At 39.0% G+C, this 14,421-nt stretch overlaps 1 protein-coding gene across 1 annotated transcript in view; it reads right to left on the bottom strand.

Moving 5' to 3' along the window:
- Positions 1–918: 918 nt before the first annotated feature.
- LOC131054623 (uncharacterized) overlaps positions 919–14,421 on the bottom strand; it is a 93,111-nt gene continuing 79,608 nt past the window's right edge. Inside the window, exon 6 of the mRNA XM_057989171.2 lies at positions 919–1,624. Within this exon, the coding sequence (XP_057845154.2) occupies positions 1,049–1,624 (576 nt within the window). The 3' untranslated portion in view covers positions 919–1,048. The remainder of the gene's footprint in view (positions 1,625–14,421) is intronic.

The following is a 14,421-nucleotide window of genomic DNA, read 5'->3' on the forward strand; positions in this document are numbered from 1 at the left end:
GAAAATTAGCCAAAATCCAATCACACGTTAAAACATCGAAAGGTGAAGAATAACTACATTATTAACTAACCGTATTGATTTTTCAACTTCCAGTTCATTTGACTTATAACTATTTGAATTGAAATAAGCATCCAGACGGCATTTTTATTCATGCTTATTCAGAATAAATGTGCAGTCCTCCGTTTTTACTTTGTGGGATTGCACCATGGATCATTACTATACTTGTACATAGACAAGTTCTGTATAATTTCAGTTAGTTTGATCAAGTCAAAAGTATTACACTTGTATGCCAATATTCCATGCAGTCGGAAGGGTAGACAATTTCTCACAAATCAATATTAAATGGATTGACATATGCTTTCAATAAGATGTTTGAACATCGTATATAAGTTTCCTGACACTGCAGGTCATGATAAAAGAAACAGTAGTGTAGGGTAATATTCTATCAAAACATTACTTAACCAATTCTTCCATAATCGAAATTTCACTTCAAACCGTTAGCATTAAGATGCAATCCAAGGGATCATTGGCATCATTTTCTTAGCTTTTTTTGTTTATTATTTATGATGCCATTCACAGCTTTTTACCATTTGCTTCAGAATAGCTATTCATACTTTTTTTTTCCCGTGCTAACAAAGAAGGTATTGAAAATTATTGTTAATCTTGTTTGGATTATTCCATGGACCTTTATAATGTGAATGGAAACTTTTTCTCATATTGTCACATTAGGGATGACCGATTAAAACATAATAGTTGTGGACAATGTGTCAAAATTCTATATTCAGAGAGATTATATTCCTAAGACCCAATTGATGTCCATTTTCTTTTAAATTGATGCCATCACATAGATTAATTTTTTTGCCCCATATTTTGGTTCATGATAACATGAAGGTACTACAGGTAATATTCTGCCAAAAATTTACTTAAAAGTAATATGCATGTGATGAATGCTTCTCTTAATCTCTTGGGACAGATACCATGAAAGAAATATATTTGAAGATAAAACCATGCATTCTCTAATACATAGAGACAAAAATTTAGCATAATGTCAGACATATTTACTTCTGTACTTGGGTTTCCAATCTTTATCACATTTAATGTTCATTTCTGATAATCCTGAAGAAACCTCTAAATTGTCGGCAGGGCTGAAAACCTTTGAACGAAGAGTTCCATTCTCTCCACTTTCTTCTGTCAACTTTCCATGATTTTCTCTGAACTCCAAGTGTTTTTTCCTTGCCATTTCAGCAACATCTGCAGTGTACCTAGCTGTTTTCTCCATTGTCAGTAAGCAACGACTGTATCTTGTACTAAGAATCTGCTCACTATGGGATACCAATGTAAAACATTTGTGATCTGGAAAAATATCTTTAGCATCCTCATCTACTGCCAAAGGATAAAAGAAAACAAGCCGTCCACCCATAACCAACAAACGAGCAGCAACGTCAAGCAAATCATGCACACATTCTACCAGACTGTATGGAGCTGTTGAAGGAATGTGATCTTTCCTCTTCTCATCTGGAATAACATATGGACCTTTCACCCCCTTCAGCAGCTTCCTGCCACCTGATTTCCGTCCCCCAGCACGAACACCATATGGGGGATCACATATGATTGCATCAAAGACCTGCATTACAAAAAGTTATGGCAATTAAAATAACGAAACAATTCAAGGGTAGCAATAGTATCATAGAGAAAGATGAGAAAATCCTTTACATTTAAAGTTCAATAAAATTCACATTACCAACACCATCGGAAATAAAAGCATTCAAACATCTGCACTGCCATCATTTAACTAAAAAATAGGATTTCTTATGATACTACTCTAGACACATACAAGACTTGAGCAACAAGTAGTAGGCAGTTTTCCAGCAAATGGTTGTTTCACATGAGGCTATGCTCATATATTTTCAGATAATTTACTTTAAAGACTATTCTGGAAGCTACATAAAATAACTTTCTTCTTAAGAGCAGGTAACTAAGAGACAAGTTTCCGTATGTCACCTTATTTAACTTCACAAAGCCTCATATAGACCCAACAAAATAATCTGTTAACAATCTCAGAAGCAAGCACGTGCATTTGCATGTGGAAACTAGTATTAATCCCATAGCACTCATTGCCACCATAAAATATTTATATTAGAAAATATTGGTGTGTACATTACAAATAGGTGCATATCCTTCTAAAGAATGTGAAATGTAACTGACAATAATTGAATTACTAACTTTTATAACACACTACAAAGTCACTAGGAGTCACTAGGGTGACTTTAGTACAAAAGGTAAGTCGTATTTTCTAACACCCCCTATTAAGGCTTATAATACTAAAAGCAAAAACATACTAACAGAGAATAAAAGTAGAATTGCATATTTTTCATAAGCTTTTCCTCGAAAAAACTATTCTTGAACTACGTATAACTCCATCAAGCTACCTCCTAAACCTTGTAAAGGTACAGCTCTTGAGCTAAATTCTTGAGTTACAAGCTTTTGATCATGGGTTCCCGCAGAAATATCAAATGATGCAAAAATACATGAGTCAAATAGCAGATATTGTACCATATTTTCACCAGTCATATTCACATCAACTGGAAAATTAAATTGAAGATTCCAGCGACCACTTACTGTTAAAATCAGATCGCATTTATGACAAACTTTTTATAACTGCAAGATCAGGCAGAAAGTGTGAGATTCGTTTGACAACCATTTACTCATTCTGGGAACTTCTAGCTGTCATGCCCCCTGTAGCGAATACGCATCTGCGATAACCTGAATGAACTTAACGGAAGGACAGAAGAATATCACATGCACTGGTTTCAGCAATGATTAAGTGTTATTCCCATGTTCAGGATTAAACAAAGATTAGTCACCATGTGTTGAGGAAAAGAGAAGCAAATGCAATCCAGTAAGATAAGGGATTAGACACCAAACGGTTTGTTAAGACAACAAACTAGTTGAAGAGCAGTGATTAAGTTCTAAGAGGAGACACCCCCTTTCAAGGGAAAGGTCTGTCCAAACGACACATCCTTTCAGGGATGGGATAAGGGTATAAGAAGGGAGGACGGGATGGTAGAGGAGGCCATCATCAATCATCCAAAACACATCTTCAGAAACACTAGTAACGACCCCTCATGTCTCTTTCCCCCAATGTGTTTATACTCTAGTCGGCCTTACTCAAGTCGGCCTCTCCAATTAATTCCACCAAATATCGCCCTTATGCCAAAACATATAATAGAGCCAAATGATAAATCGGCTCCACAAGATTATTAATTTGCAGCCTTAGTATTTCTCTGTCCAACTTCATCAAACCACAATTTTAAGTAATAATTGCCAAACATTAATCTACTAAGCCTCTATAAAATCGATTTGTCAATATAGAATGCAGCAAATGATATTATTGAAACAGCAGACCAATAGTGTATTTGTAATTTGATCAAGCACATAGACAACCAGCTACCAATCATATAAAATTTCTTTGATATCAAGTCAGCTTCTCCAATTAATTCCACCAAATATCACTCTTATGCCAAAACATATAATAGAGCCAAATGATAAATCGGCCCCACACAATTATTAATTCACAAATATTGGCCTTACTCAAGTCAGCCTCTCCAATTAATTCCGCCAAATATTTGATATATTGGCCTTACTCAAGTCGGCCTCTCCAATTAATTCCGCCAAATATCGCCCTTATGCCAAAACATATAATAGAGCCAAATGATAAATCGGCCCCACACAATTATTAATTCACAAATATTTGCCTTACTCAAGTCGGCCTCTCCAATTAATTCCGCCAAATATCGCCCTTATGCCAAAACATATAATAGAGCCAAATGATAAATCGGCCCCACACAATTATTAATTCACAAATATTGGCCTTACTCAAGTCGGCCTCTCCAATTAATTCCGCCAAATATCGCCCTTATGCCAAAACATATAATAGAGCCAAATGATAAATCGGCTCCACACGATTATTAATTTGCAGCCTTAGTATTTTTCTGTCCAACTTCATCAAACCACAATTTTAAGTAATAATTGCCAAACATTAATCTACTAAGCCTTTATAAAATCGATTTGTCAATATAGAATGCAGCAAATGATATTATTGAAACAGCAGACCAATAGTGTATTTGTAATTTGATCAAGCACATAGACAACCAGCTACCAATCATATAAAAATTTCTTTGATATCAAGTCAGCTTCTCCAATTAATTCCACCAAATATCACTCTTATGCCAAAACATATAATAGAGCCAAATGATAAATCGGCCCCACACAATTATTAATTCACAGCCTTAGTATTTCTCCGTCCAACTTAATCAAGCCACAATTTTAAGTAGTAATTGCCAAACATTAATCTACTAATCCTTTATAAAATCGATTTGTCAATATAGAATGCGGCAGATGATATTATTGAAACGGCAAACCAATATTGAATTTGTAATTTGATCAAGCACAATGACAACCATCTCTCGATCATATATAAAAATAATCTCTTTATGTAAGATAGAAGACATTCATCATAAGACAATATTGACCATCAATATCTACAAATGTCTTTATTTCTGAAACAAACCCAAAACCTTACAAATTTGTCTCCAATGGAGACTTCACAAAATTGGCCCAGCAGTGAACTCCATCACGAAACAACTCCTTTGGAAGAACCAAGTTTTCATCCAGCCCTTATGTCAAAGTCTAGAAGGTTTTCATCTCCAGAAACATTAATCATTTATCAAATCCAACACATGCTTTACTTCCTCCATCCAACCTCATAAAGAACTCCAAGAAGCATCTAGAAAATTAGGCCAGCTTGACCAACTTTAATATTAATCATATTTGGAGAACTTTATTTAATAAAGTGAAATTTAATAATATTTTATTATTATTTAATTAAATTAATTAATATGAAGTTGCAGCAGTTGTAGGCTGTGCACCTCCAGGTGGAGGTCTTGGGGTTGAAACCCTCGAGCCTCACGTCGTGCTGTCCAAGCTGGGCGGTTCAATGAAGTGGAGGTTTATCTCGCCCCCCGCTAACTATGATTGTCCGTAGGTCCCCCATCCCAGAAAAACATCTGCTCCGCCCTGCTAATGCCAACAAACCAATCTAGTAGTGCGTACTGCGAGGAAGGCCTAGCACAGATGTAGGGTAAAGTTTGATGTCGACTATCACTGTCAATGGCTCAGCAGCTCGATCGATGGTTTATCTCTATTCGTTGGCCAATGGAAATGACGGCTGGTGCTCTCCAGTCATACAGGTGCTTCATCGAGGATGCCTTGGCTCACGACATGGAGATGAGGTCCTCCTATGTGATCTCACTAGTTCATAGCTCCAGTCAAAAGCGCTTGCCCTTTAAAAAAGAAATTAATATGAAGTCATCATTTGAATATTTCATTTATTTTTTGACAACTGAGTAAAAATCAATTTAATTAATTGTCACCTTAAAAATTGGGGACATTAGAGTCCTCTCAGCCCAAACATTGCTTGTCCTCAAGCAATTCTCTGCCGCACCACCACAATCCGAAAACAGCTATATGAAGAACACTATATCACTCTGTTGTTCCACTATGATGCAATCAACATTATTGAAACTTGCAACTCTGTCATGCAAAACGATTCCTATTGTCATGCTTATCCACTCTCCTTCCAACTATTAGGAATTGCATGCAGAAAATATCAATTATATGCAAATAATGATTAAACAAAGGAATGAAAAACACAGAAATAATAATAGAGAGGAGACAATTTTAACGTGGTTCACCCAAACTTGGGCTATGTTCACCAAATAGAGAATCCAATATTATTATCGAGTAAATTGAACCGATTACAACCAGCAATCCCTTGCAACTCAATACCGCTGCAAAATGCTACAAAATTCTCTCCAAAAAACCCTAACCCTTAGACATTTTATAAAGACTTATGTCAGTTACAAAATTAGGGTTACAATATGTCAACCAATAGAAAAATAACACTCGACGCCTTTATAAAATAATAAGAGTCATTTGGGGCTCTGCCCCTTGACCCCACCTTGGGGGTGCTACCCCCAAACCCCCGTTGAACAAATTGGGGGGAAACTGTGCTGATAAAAGTGGAGAAAATTTAACCTCCGAGTCTGATTAGGCTCCATATAACAACACCAACAATGTCTCATCATAATCCCACCACTCCATACTCATCTTGTAGATGGAAATTTGATTAACAACATTTTGCATACTCATGAGTGTTTGTATACTAATCCATTCTACATGCTCCAATCTGCCCACCATAGATGTCATACTTGAAAAATCTCTTGCATCATCATCATATCCACTCCTTGGAAAATCAATTGGTAAGGTTGTCCATTCACTCCGTAATTATTCATTGTTGTGGTTATCCTTGCTGCTGCTACATGTGGTGTTTCATCCACCAAGGCCTTGAGTATTATCTTCTTCCGATCCACCATGAACTCCAACTCTATCTGCTAGAAGTCCTAAATGTATCGTCCAAAAGAATACAACCATTGAATTCCTAATATGATATCGGAACCAACAATCTCAATCATGTATATATAATTGGAGATTGTGTAGTCATCAAGTCTAATGCTTATATGTGGTACCTTCTTGTTGCATTTCCTCTTAAATCCATCAGCCATCATGACATGAAATCCTGGAAAATCTTCTAATGGGAATCCTCCTCTTGCTACCAGGCTATCATTCACAAAATTGTGCGTTGCACCACTATGCAACAAACATGTCACTTGCTGTCCATTAACCACTCCTCTTACTCTAAATGGCTGATACGTTCTTGAAAGTAAAGTTGTGGCACCATGTGCTAAGGCTACAGTATCTTACTCCTCATTGTCACTTTCTGAAGTATCATCAATAGCATCATCAACATTAGATGTAACTTCAAAATAATGCAATTGAACCTTCCCACGACATCTATGACCATATTAGAATATCCTTATTTCTATTATCTAATGGTTGATTATGTACGATATTGTAAAAATTAGGAATTTCCTTTCTTGCTCCAGTTATCGGTTGTTTCTAAATAGAAACACCAATCTTTGTAATTCTATTTAATGATCTTTTCAATCATTAGTAAATATAACATAATTTACCAAATACTTCAGCATATTATGGTATCAGAGCTTGGGCATAAAAAAATTTGAAACGGTTTTTATAATTCTAAAGTTTTCAGTGAAAAAAACAATTCAAATCAACTTTTCAGTCATCTTTTCAAATCTGCCTAAGGGTTTTCGTATTCGCGTTTTTTCGTGATCCGTATTCTGTTCTTCGCGACAATTCTGTTCTAGGCCTGTTCTAGGTCGATTTTTTATGAAGCTGTGACTTTTGCGACCTGATTGGTAGTTTTTTTTCGGCATTTTTTGGTGGCTCCTGATGGTGGCTTTAAACGCGTTTCGCGTTAATCTTTTATCGTGCGACTTCGACCCACGAATTTTTTCGCGTCGCACTCTGTGTTCTTGGCCGCAGTGGCAGCATTTCTATGCTCTAACCCAGCGTTTAGTCTTCTGCTTCTTTTTCCGCGACGCCTGTCTCAATTCCGCCAAGATTTTTTGTGCCCTTTCTGCATTTTTCGGCAACGGTTTTTGTCATTTCGCAGTTTTCGTGATTTTCATTCCACATGATTGTGTTTATTTTCTCAATTTTCTGCAAAATCGCGACGCTCAGGAACTCTTTCTGTCCGCGCGACATCTCTCTTGTTCCATCTGCACTCTATGTTTCCAAAGCTCGCGATTTGGTCTTCTGCAATTTTCGACTAGGTTTTTGACCCTTCAAATCAAATCGAAATTTTATTTTGATTGCAAATTCTTGGTGGGTTTTTCAAAAGCTCATCTCGGTCTCTGTCGGAATTTTCTGGGTCTTCTGTTGTATGTGCATTGGAATTCGTACCCAAAAATTGTCAACTACCTCTAAATCTATGCACCCTTTTCAACCTCATTTTTGTCTACGAGTCGCATTTACGCGATTTCACAAATCTTCTACCTCGATATTTGTGTCATCACTTGGTCAACCAGCTTTGACCTCAATTTTTAGCAATGGCATCTTTGACGAATATTCTGCTCAAGGGAAGTCAGAAATCTAATGGTAAAAATTATGATACCTGGAAACAACAGATGCTAACAATTTTTAAGTATCGCATTATTGATCAGTTGGTTCTTGGAAAGGCCACCCATCCCACTACAGCCTGTCCTGATCAAACAAAGTTTGATGAACAAAATCGTAAAGTAGTCATGCTCATCAAGCTCTTAGTGACCGACGATAAGCTTCCTCAGATACCTTTCAGCAAAACAGTTGTCGAGATATGGGAGCATCTCAAGATGCTATATGAGATGTCTGATAAGAGTAGATGGTGCAGGAGCACCTAGGTGGCCATGTGCTCCTATTTTGCTCCTATTTGGCCATCATGAGTTATTTTGAGTTTCAATGTTATGTAAAGATGAAATAAGGTCATGAATGACCATTCTCATGTAATAAGGTCCTTGAAGACCAATTTCTAATGTCTAAGTTCAAGATGTGGTCCTACTTGTCTCATATTGTTAAAATTGTCCTTATAGGGTTGAAGTGTCTCCAAGGCATCAAATGGGGTATTTTATCATGTATGAAGGCTATTTGAGCCTAATTGGATGCATTAATGATGCTTAGAAGTCATATAGGTTTCATTTTGGGTTTATAGTCAAGTTGCACAAAAAATTGCCAAAATTGACAATGTTGTCAATGCAAAATTTGTTGTAAAAAAGTGCATTAGGAAGTGGTTTGTTCGTAGTTGGTGTTCAAAGGGTGGTTATGAACATTGGAGGGCTGGAAAAGCCTTTAAATATCTTCATTTCCACGACCAAGGGCTGGTTGGAACATGTCTTTGAGGCATAAGCAATAAAATTTCAAAGTTTACCCTGCATTTTCCTTGTTTTCTGGGCATAGCAGTCTGCTATTTTGTATTTTTCTCTATGAAATCGTACTCTCCAGCATTGTTCATTGATTGGATGTGAAAGGGCGTGAATCCCCTCCATTTTGCCATTGGTTTCATTTAATTTAGTTCTGGTTTGAAAAAGTTATCATAATTTTGGTGAAAACTGCCATAACCCTGCCTAGGGTTTACAGCGGGTATAAATAAAATGTAAAACCTCACTTTCCACCCTTGCAAAAGCCCACAAATGGGTGGAAAGTTGTATTTTATTGTGTTCTTTCATTTTATAATGGTTGCACGGCCCCAAGATGATTTTAACATGTGCTGAGGATGACACAAAGTCTAATTTTGTGTCTCAGACCGAAAAAGACAGCAAGTTGGTGATGTGTGGGTTGATATAAGTACAATATTGGGCTCCCAAAGGTTGGGTGAAGGCTTGAAGAGGTGTGGGGGGTTAGTGCAGACCCTAATCAAGTATTTGTGGACCTTGATTGGTCAACGTACTCACCGTTTTAATGACTGTCCTAAACTGGGTATGTTGTTGTCCTAAAAGATTAATGGTCTGAGATCTTATGAAAAAGATGCAAAGAGTGGATTTGATGAGTGGGAAACAATTAGGAAAGGTGTGTCGAGACTCTTCATGACCCTTGAAGGTGATAGAAAGTCCTAGTGAGAGGAGAGGACCCCATTTGTTATGACTGCCCTAAGTATTTGTAACTGTTATAGGAAGACAGCGTTGTTACTGTAGCATTCTTTGGCCTTTAGGGTGGATGGGAGGGTGAAGAGCAGTGGTTTATCCATGTTGAGGACTCTCCATAGAGATGTCATGTAGACCCTTGGGTTGGTGAATACTTATGTATCAATGGGAGTTGTGTCTATGGACGGTTTGGAGTCCTAATAGAAGATAGGCTTGTGTGAGTGGGGTTTTGAGGGTTTGGTGTGACCTAGGGGTTGGAGAGCCTCAAGTTGGCCTTGGGCAAGTTGAGTAAGCCTAAACTAATGTGTATCGATGGTTGGATGAGGGTTAAGAAGCATGAGTGCACTTTTGGGGTATTGAAAACTTATGAGCACCTATCGACCTTGTGAGGGCTCTTGAAGGTTTATGAAGAGTAATCACCATTTTGAGTAGGTGAGTTGGGAGAAAGATCTCCCTTAGTTTGTGTGTTTGTTGGATGCTTTGCATCAGAGCCTTCTTTTTGAAAAATATACTCTTCTCTATTATCATGGATGAGCACACATCTCTTTAGGCGCATCTCAATCAGATCAACATCCGTGACCAGTTAGAGGCCATCGGTCGGACTATGGAGGAGGACATGGTCCTGATCACTCTGAAGAGCTTACCAAAGTCCTACGAGCATTTTGTCGAAACTCTCAACATCACCTCAACCAGTGTTGATCTGAAGTTTGCTGACCTCTGCACGAAACTTTTGCAGAAGGACTGATGGAAGCAACAGTTCGACGGCATTACCAGCTCATCCTCTACAAAACAGGCATTTGCTGCCAAATCATTTCAAAAGGATAAAGGCAAATCTCAGTCTTTTCAGTCTTCTCAGCAGAAACCCTCTGCTCCGTCATCAAAAGGCTCGAAGAAAAAGAGTGCTTAGTGCAATTACTGCCATAAGTATGGTCATATGAAAGTTGAGTGTCGTAAACGCTTAGTTGCACAAGCTAGGCAAAGTGGTTCACAGCCGAAGGCAAATGTAGCAGAGCACACTGAGCAGAGCACATCTACCTTTTATGCCTTCATGGCTAAAAGACCTGCAGACCATGTCAAATCTTCTACCAAGTAAATTGATTCAAGTGCCTCTCGCCACTTCACTCATCGCCGGGATTGGTTCACTGATTTGCAGCCTTACTTAGATTCAATCATTTTTGGAGGTGGGGAAGAGTACACAGTTGTTGAAAAGGGCAATGTGCAAATTCAATCTGGAGGGAGGAAATTAATTTTCCTTGATGTGTACTATGTTTCAAGAATGGAACTCAACCTCCTCTCAGTCAGTCAAATTCTGAGACATTCTCCTCGACTCGATGTGACTGAATATCATTGATCAGGAGACTCAGACAACTGTTGTTGTGGGTCTTGAGGATCATGGTCTTTTCAGACTAGTTGACTCAGGTGATTCTCAGGAGCTTGCCATGGCAATCAAGCGCTCCTCTATTAGTATACACTGGCATCAACGGTATGGGCACTTAAATGTGCACTGTCTTTCTCACCTTGTTCAGGAAGATCTTGTCATCAGATTGCCAGAGATCCAAACCAAAAACCTCGGAGTTTGCGGAGCATGACAGGCTAGGAAACAGCATCGGACTCCCTTTTCAGATGGCGACTCCTGGAGAGCTTCTAAGGTACTTCAACTAGTCCATGCTGATATTTGTGGACCTATGGCTACTACTTATGTTACTGGGTCCAAGTATTTTCTACTTTTTGTTGATGATTTTAGTAGAAAAATGTGGGTGTATTTTCTTCATCAGAAATCAGAAGTGTTTGTTGTGTTTCAAAAGTTCAAAGCATTCGTAGAAAAAGAGTTTGGTAATCATATTATTACTCTTCGGTCTGATAATGGGGGAGAGTTTTGTTCTTCTCCTTTCTCCCATTTCTGTGAACATGGCATCAAGTGCCAACTCACTACACCATACACCCCTCAGCAAAAAGGTGTCGTGGAGCAGAGAAACCACACGATTCCCGAAATGGCCTAGTCTATGCTTGAACACAAGAGTGTTCCGAAGAAGTTTTGGGTTGAAGCAATTAACACTGCAGTCAATCTTTTGAATCGGTCTCCTACTGTTGCTGTGAAGAAGAAGACTCTAGAAGAGGCATGATCAGGTCGCAATCCCAAAATCAGTCACCTGAAGGTTTTTGGCTCCACTGCTTTTGTTTGGATCCCTGATGCTAAGCACACCAAGTTGGATGCCAAGAGCCAGAAACTCATGCTCACCGGCTATAGTGATAATCACAAGGCCTACTGACTGATTGACATCGAGACAGATTGTCTCATCTTCAGTCGTGATGTGGTTTTTGATGAGGGTCGAGGGCCATTTCAGCTCTCCTCCAATTGTGGATTCCGAGGATCAGCCTTTGAAGGCTTTAGACTTGGGTGTCCATCTTCCATTCGGTCCACCTAATGGGAAAGCTCTAGCTGTTCCAACTCCTACACCTACACCAATTCCTTCTCCTGCAGGATCACCTAAACACACAACTACACCACCTGACTTTCCTCGGGATTCATCTGATCTTCTATTAGATGAATTTGATCTCGTTGCACCTCTTGCCTCTGATGTTGGCACTTCTACTCTCCGGCCTAAGTGGTGGGCTAAGACACTTGCTGATCTTCATGATGATGAGCTCCTCGAGGGTAGAACTGCTCGGAAGAAGAGCAAGCAGCTTGATTATGCAATTTTGCTCTCATGGCCAACATTCACAATGTGTATGAACCACAAACATACACAGAGGCAAGAGGGATACCTGAGTGGGAACAAGCTATGGCAACTGAGCACCAGAGCTTGCTGAAAAATAACACTTGGGTTCTATCCGATCTTCCTCCAAGGAAGAAACCCATTGGATGCAAATGGGTCTATAAGGTAAAATACAAGGCTGATGGTACTTTAGATAAGTACAAGGCTCGTCTTGTTGCCAAAGGCTTCTCTTAACGTGAAGGCATTGATTACGAGGGAACTTTTGCTCCAACTGCAAAGATGAGCACCATCAAATTAGTCCTAGCCATGGCAGCTCAATGTGGTTGAAAGGTCCATCAAATGGACGTCAAGAGTGCCTTCCTGAATGGTGAGTTACAGGTAGAAGTCTACATGACGCAACCTCTTGCTTTCAAGGTTGCCAGAAAAGAACACCAGGTGCTCAAATTGGTAAAAGCACTCTATGGCCTAAAATAGGCTCCTCGAGCATGGTACATGAAAATTGATAAGTACCTCATAGATTAGGGTTTCCAGGGGAGTCCTTCCGACTCAAATCTGTATGTCAAGACTACTGGCAGTGATATCATCATTTTGGTTATATATGTTGATGATTTGATCATCACAGGCAGTTCGGCATCCTTGATTTAGGGAATCGAGCAGAGCTTATGTCAGTCCTTTGAAATGACCGACCTTGGGCTTCTGCACTACTGATAAGGTGTTGAGATTTGGCAACAGCCTCATGGCATCTTCATCTCTCAGTACAAATATGCTAGGGCTCTAGTAGACAAGTTTTGAATGTAGGATTGCAAACCTGCCTCTACACCTATGGAGAAAGGCCTTCGTTGTCATCCAAATCCAGTTCTCAAGTTGAGAATGAATCCGATTTCAAGCAACTAGTGGGCAGTTTAATATATCTCACCTCCACTAGACCTGTATTGAGCTATGCAATGAGTTACATATCCCGCTTCATGACAACTCCTACATCAAAACATTGGGTTGCAGCGAGGCAGATCCTGCGCTATGTCAAGGGCACTTCTGACTTTGGTATCCTCTATGGACAGACAAAAGATCCCAGATTCATCAGTTACACAGATTCGGACTGGGCAAGCTCTATTGATGACAGAAAGTCTACATCCATATATGTCTTCAGTTTGGGCACAGGTGCTATCACTTGGACCAGTAAGAAGCAACAAGTCATAGCTCTTTCCTTGACTGAAGCTGAATATCGAGGAACAGTCAAAGCAGCTTGTGAGGTAGTTTGTCTACGAAGGATACTTTCTGACCTTTAGCTATCTCAAGCAAGTCCTACACCCATCTTCTGTGACAATCAAGGGGTACTGAAACTCGCAAAAAATTCAGTCTTCCATGAGCGGACCAAGCATGTTGAGCTTCATTGTCACTTCATCTGCAAGTTGGTTAGAGATGGATCCGTGGATTTGCAGTATGTTCCTATAGAGGACCAGACTGCAGATATCCTCACTAAGTCCCTACTTCCGGATAAGTTTGCTAAATTCAGGGGGCTACTTGGTGTAGTAGACAGACTAATCATTAAGGGAGGGTATTAGAATATCCTTATTTCTATTATTTAATGGTTAATTATGTACAATATTGTAAATATTAGGAGTTTCCTTTCTTGCTTCAATTATTGGTTGTATCTAAATAGAAGCATCGATATTTGTAATTCTATTTAATGATCTTTTCAATCATTAGTAAATATAACATAATTTACCAAATACTTCAATGTATTAGACCGGGCAACCATGGCTCCTTATAGGTGAAGCACAGCTTCTAACGCGACTCATTCTTGATCTCAAAATCCAGCTTCTTATCATCTTCCTTACTTGGCTTGGGCGAGACTTTGGACTCCTCTTGAAGTACCTTCTTGTGCTTGGCACTGGTGTGCTCATGATTGTGTTTTCCCTTGGAGGTAAAGCTATTATTAGTCATGAATCCTCCAAATTAAAGTCTCTTGTGATGGCCTCTTGTAGTGTGATGGGATTGAAGGCCTTAAGTAATCCTTTTAGGGGTTCAGCTGATCCCTCCATGAAGAGCACCATGAGTCTCTTTTCTGTCACATCAGGCACCATGGTTTACAACAAGCTTTTGAAACT

The sequence above is a fragment of the Cryptomeria japonica genome, chromosome 5, assembly GCF_030272615.1.
Source record: "Cryptomeria japonica chromosome 5, Sugi_1.0, whole genome shotgun sequence".
Classification (NCBI taxonomy): domain Eukaryota; kingdom Viridiplantae; phylum Streptophyta; class Pinopsida; order Cupressales; family Cupressaceae; genus Cryptomeria; species Cryptomeria japonica.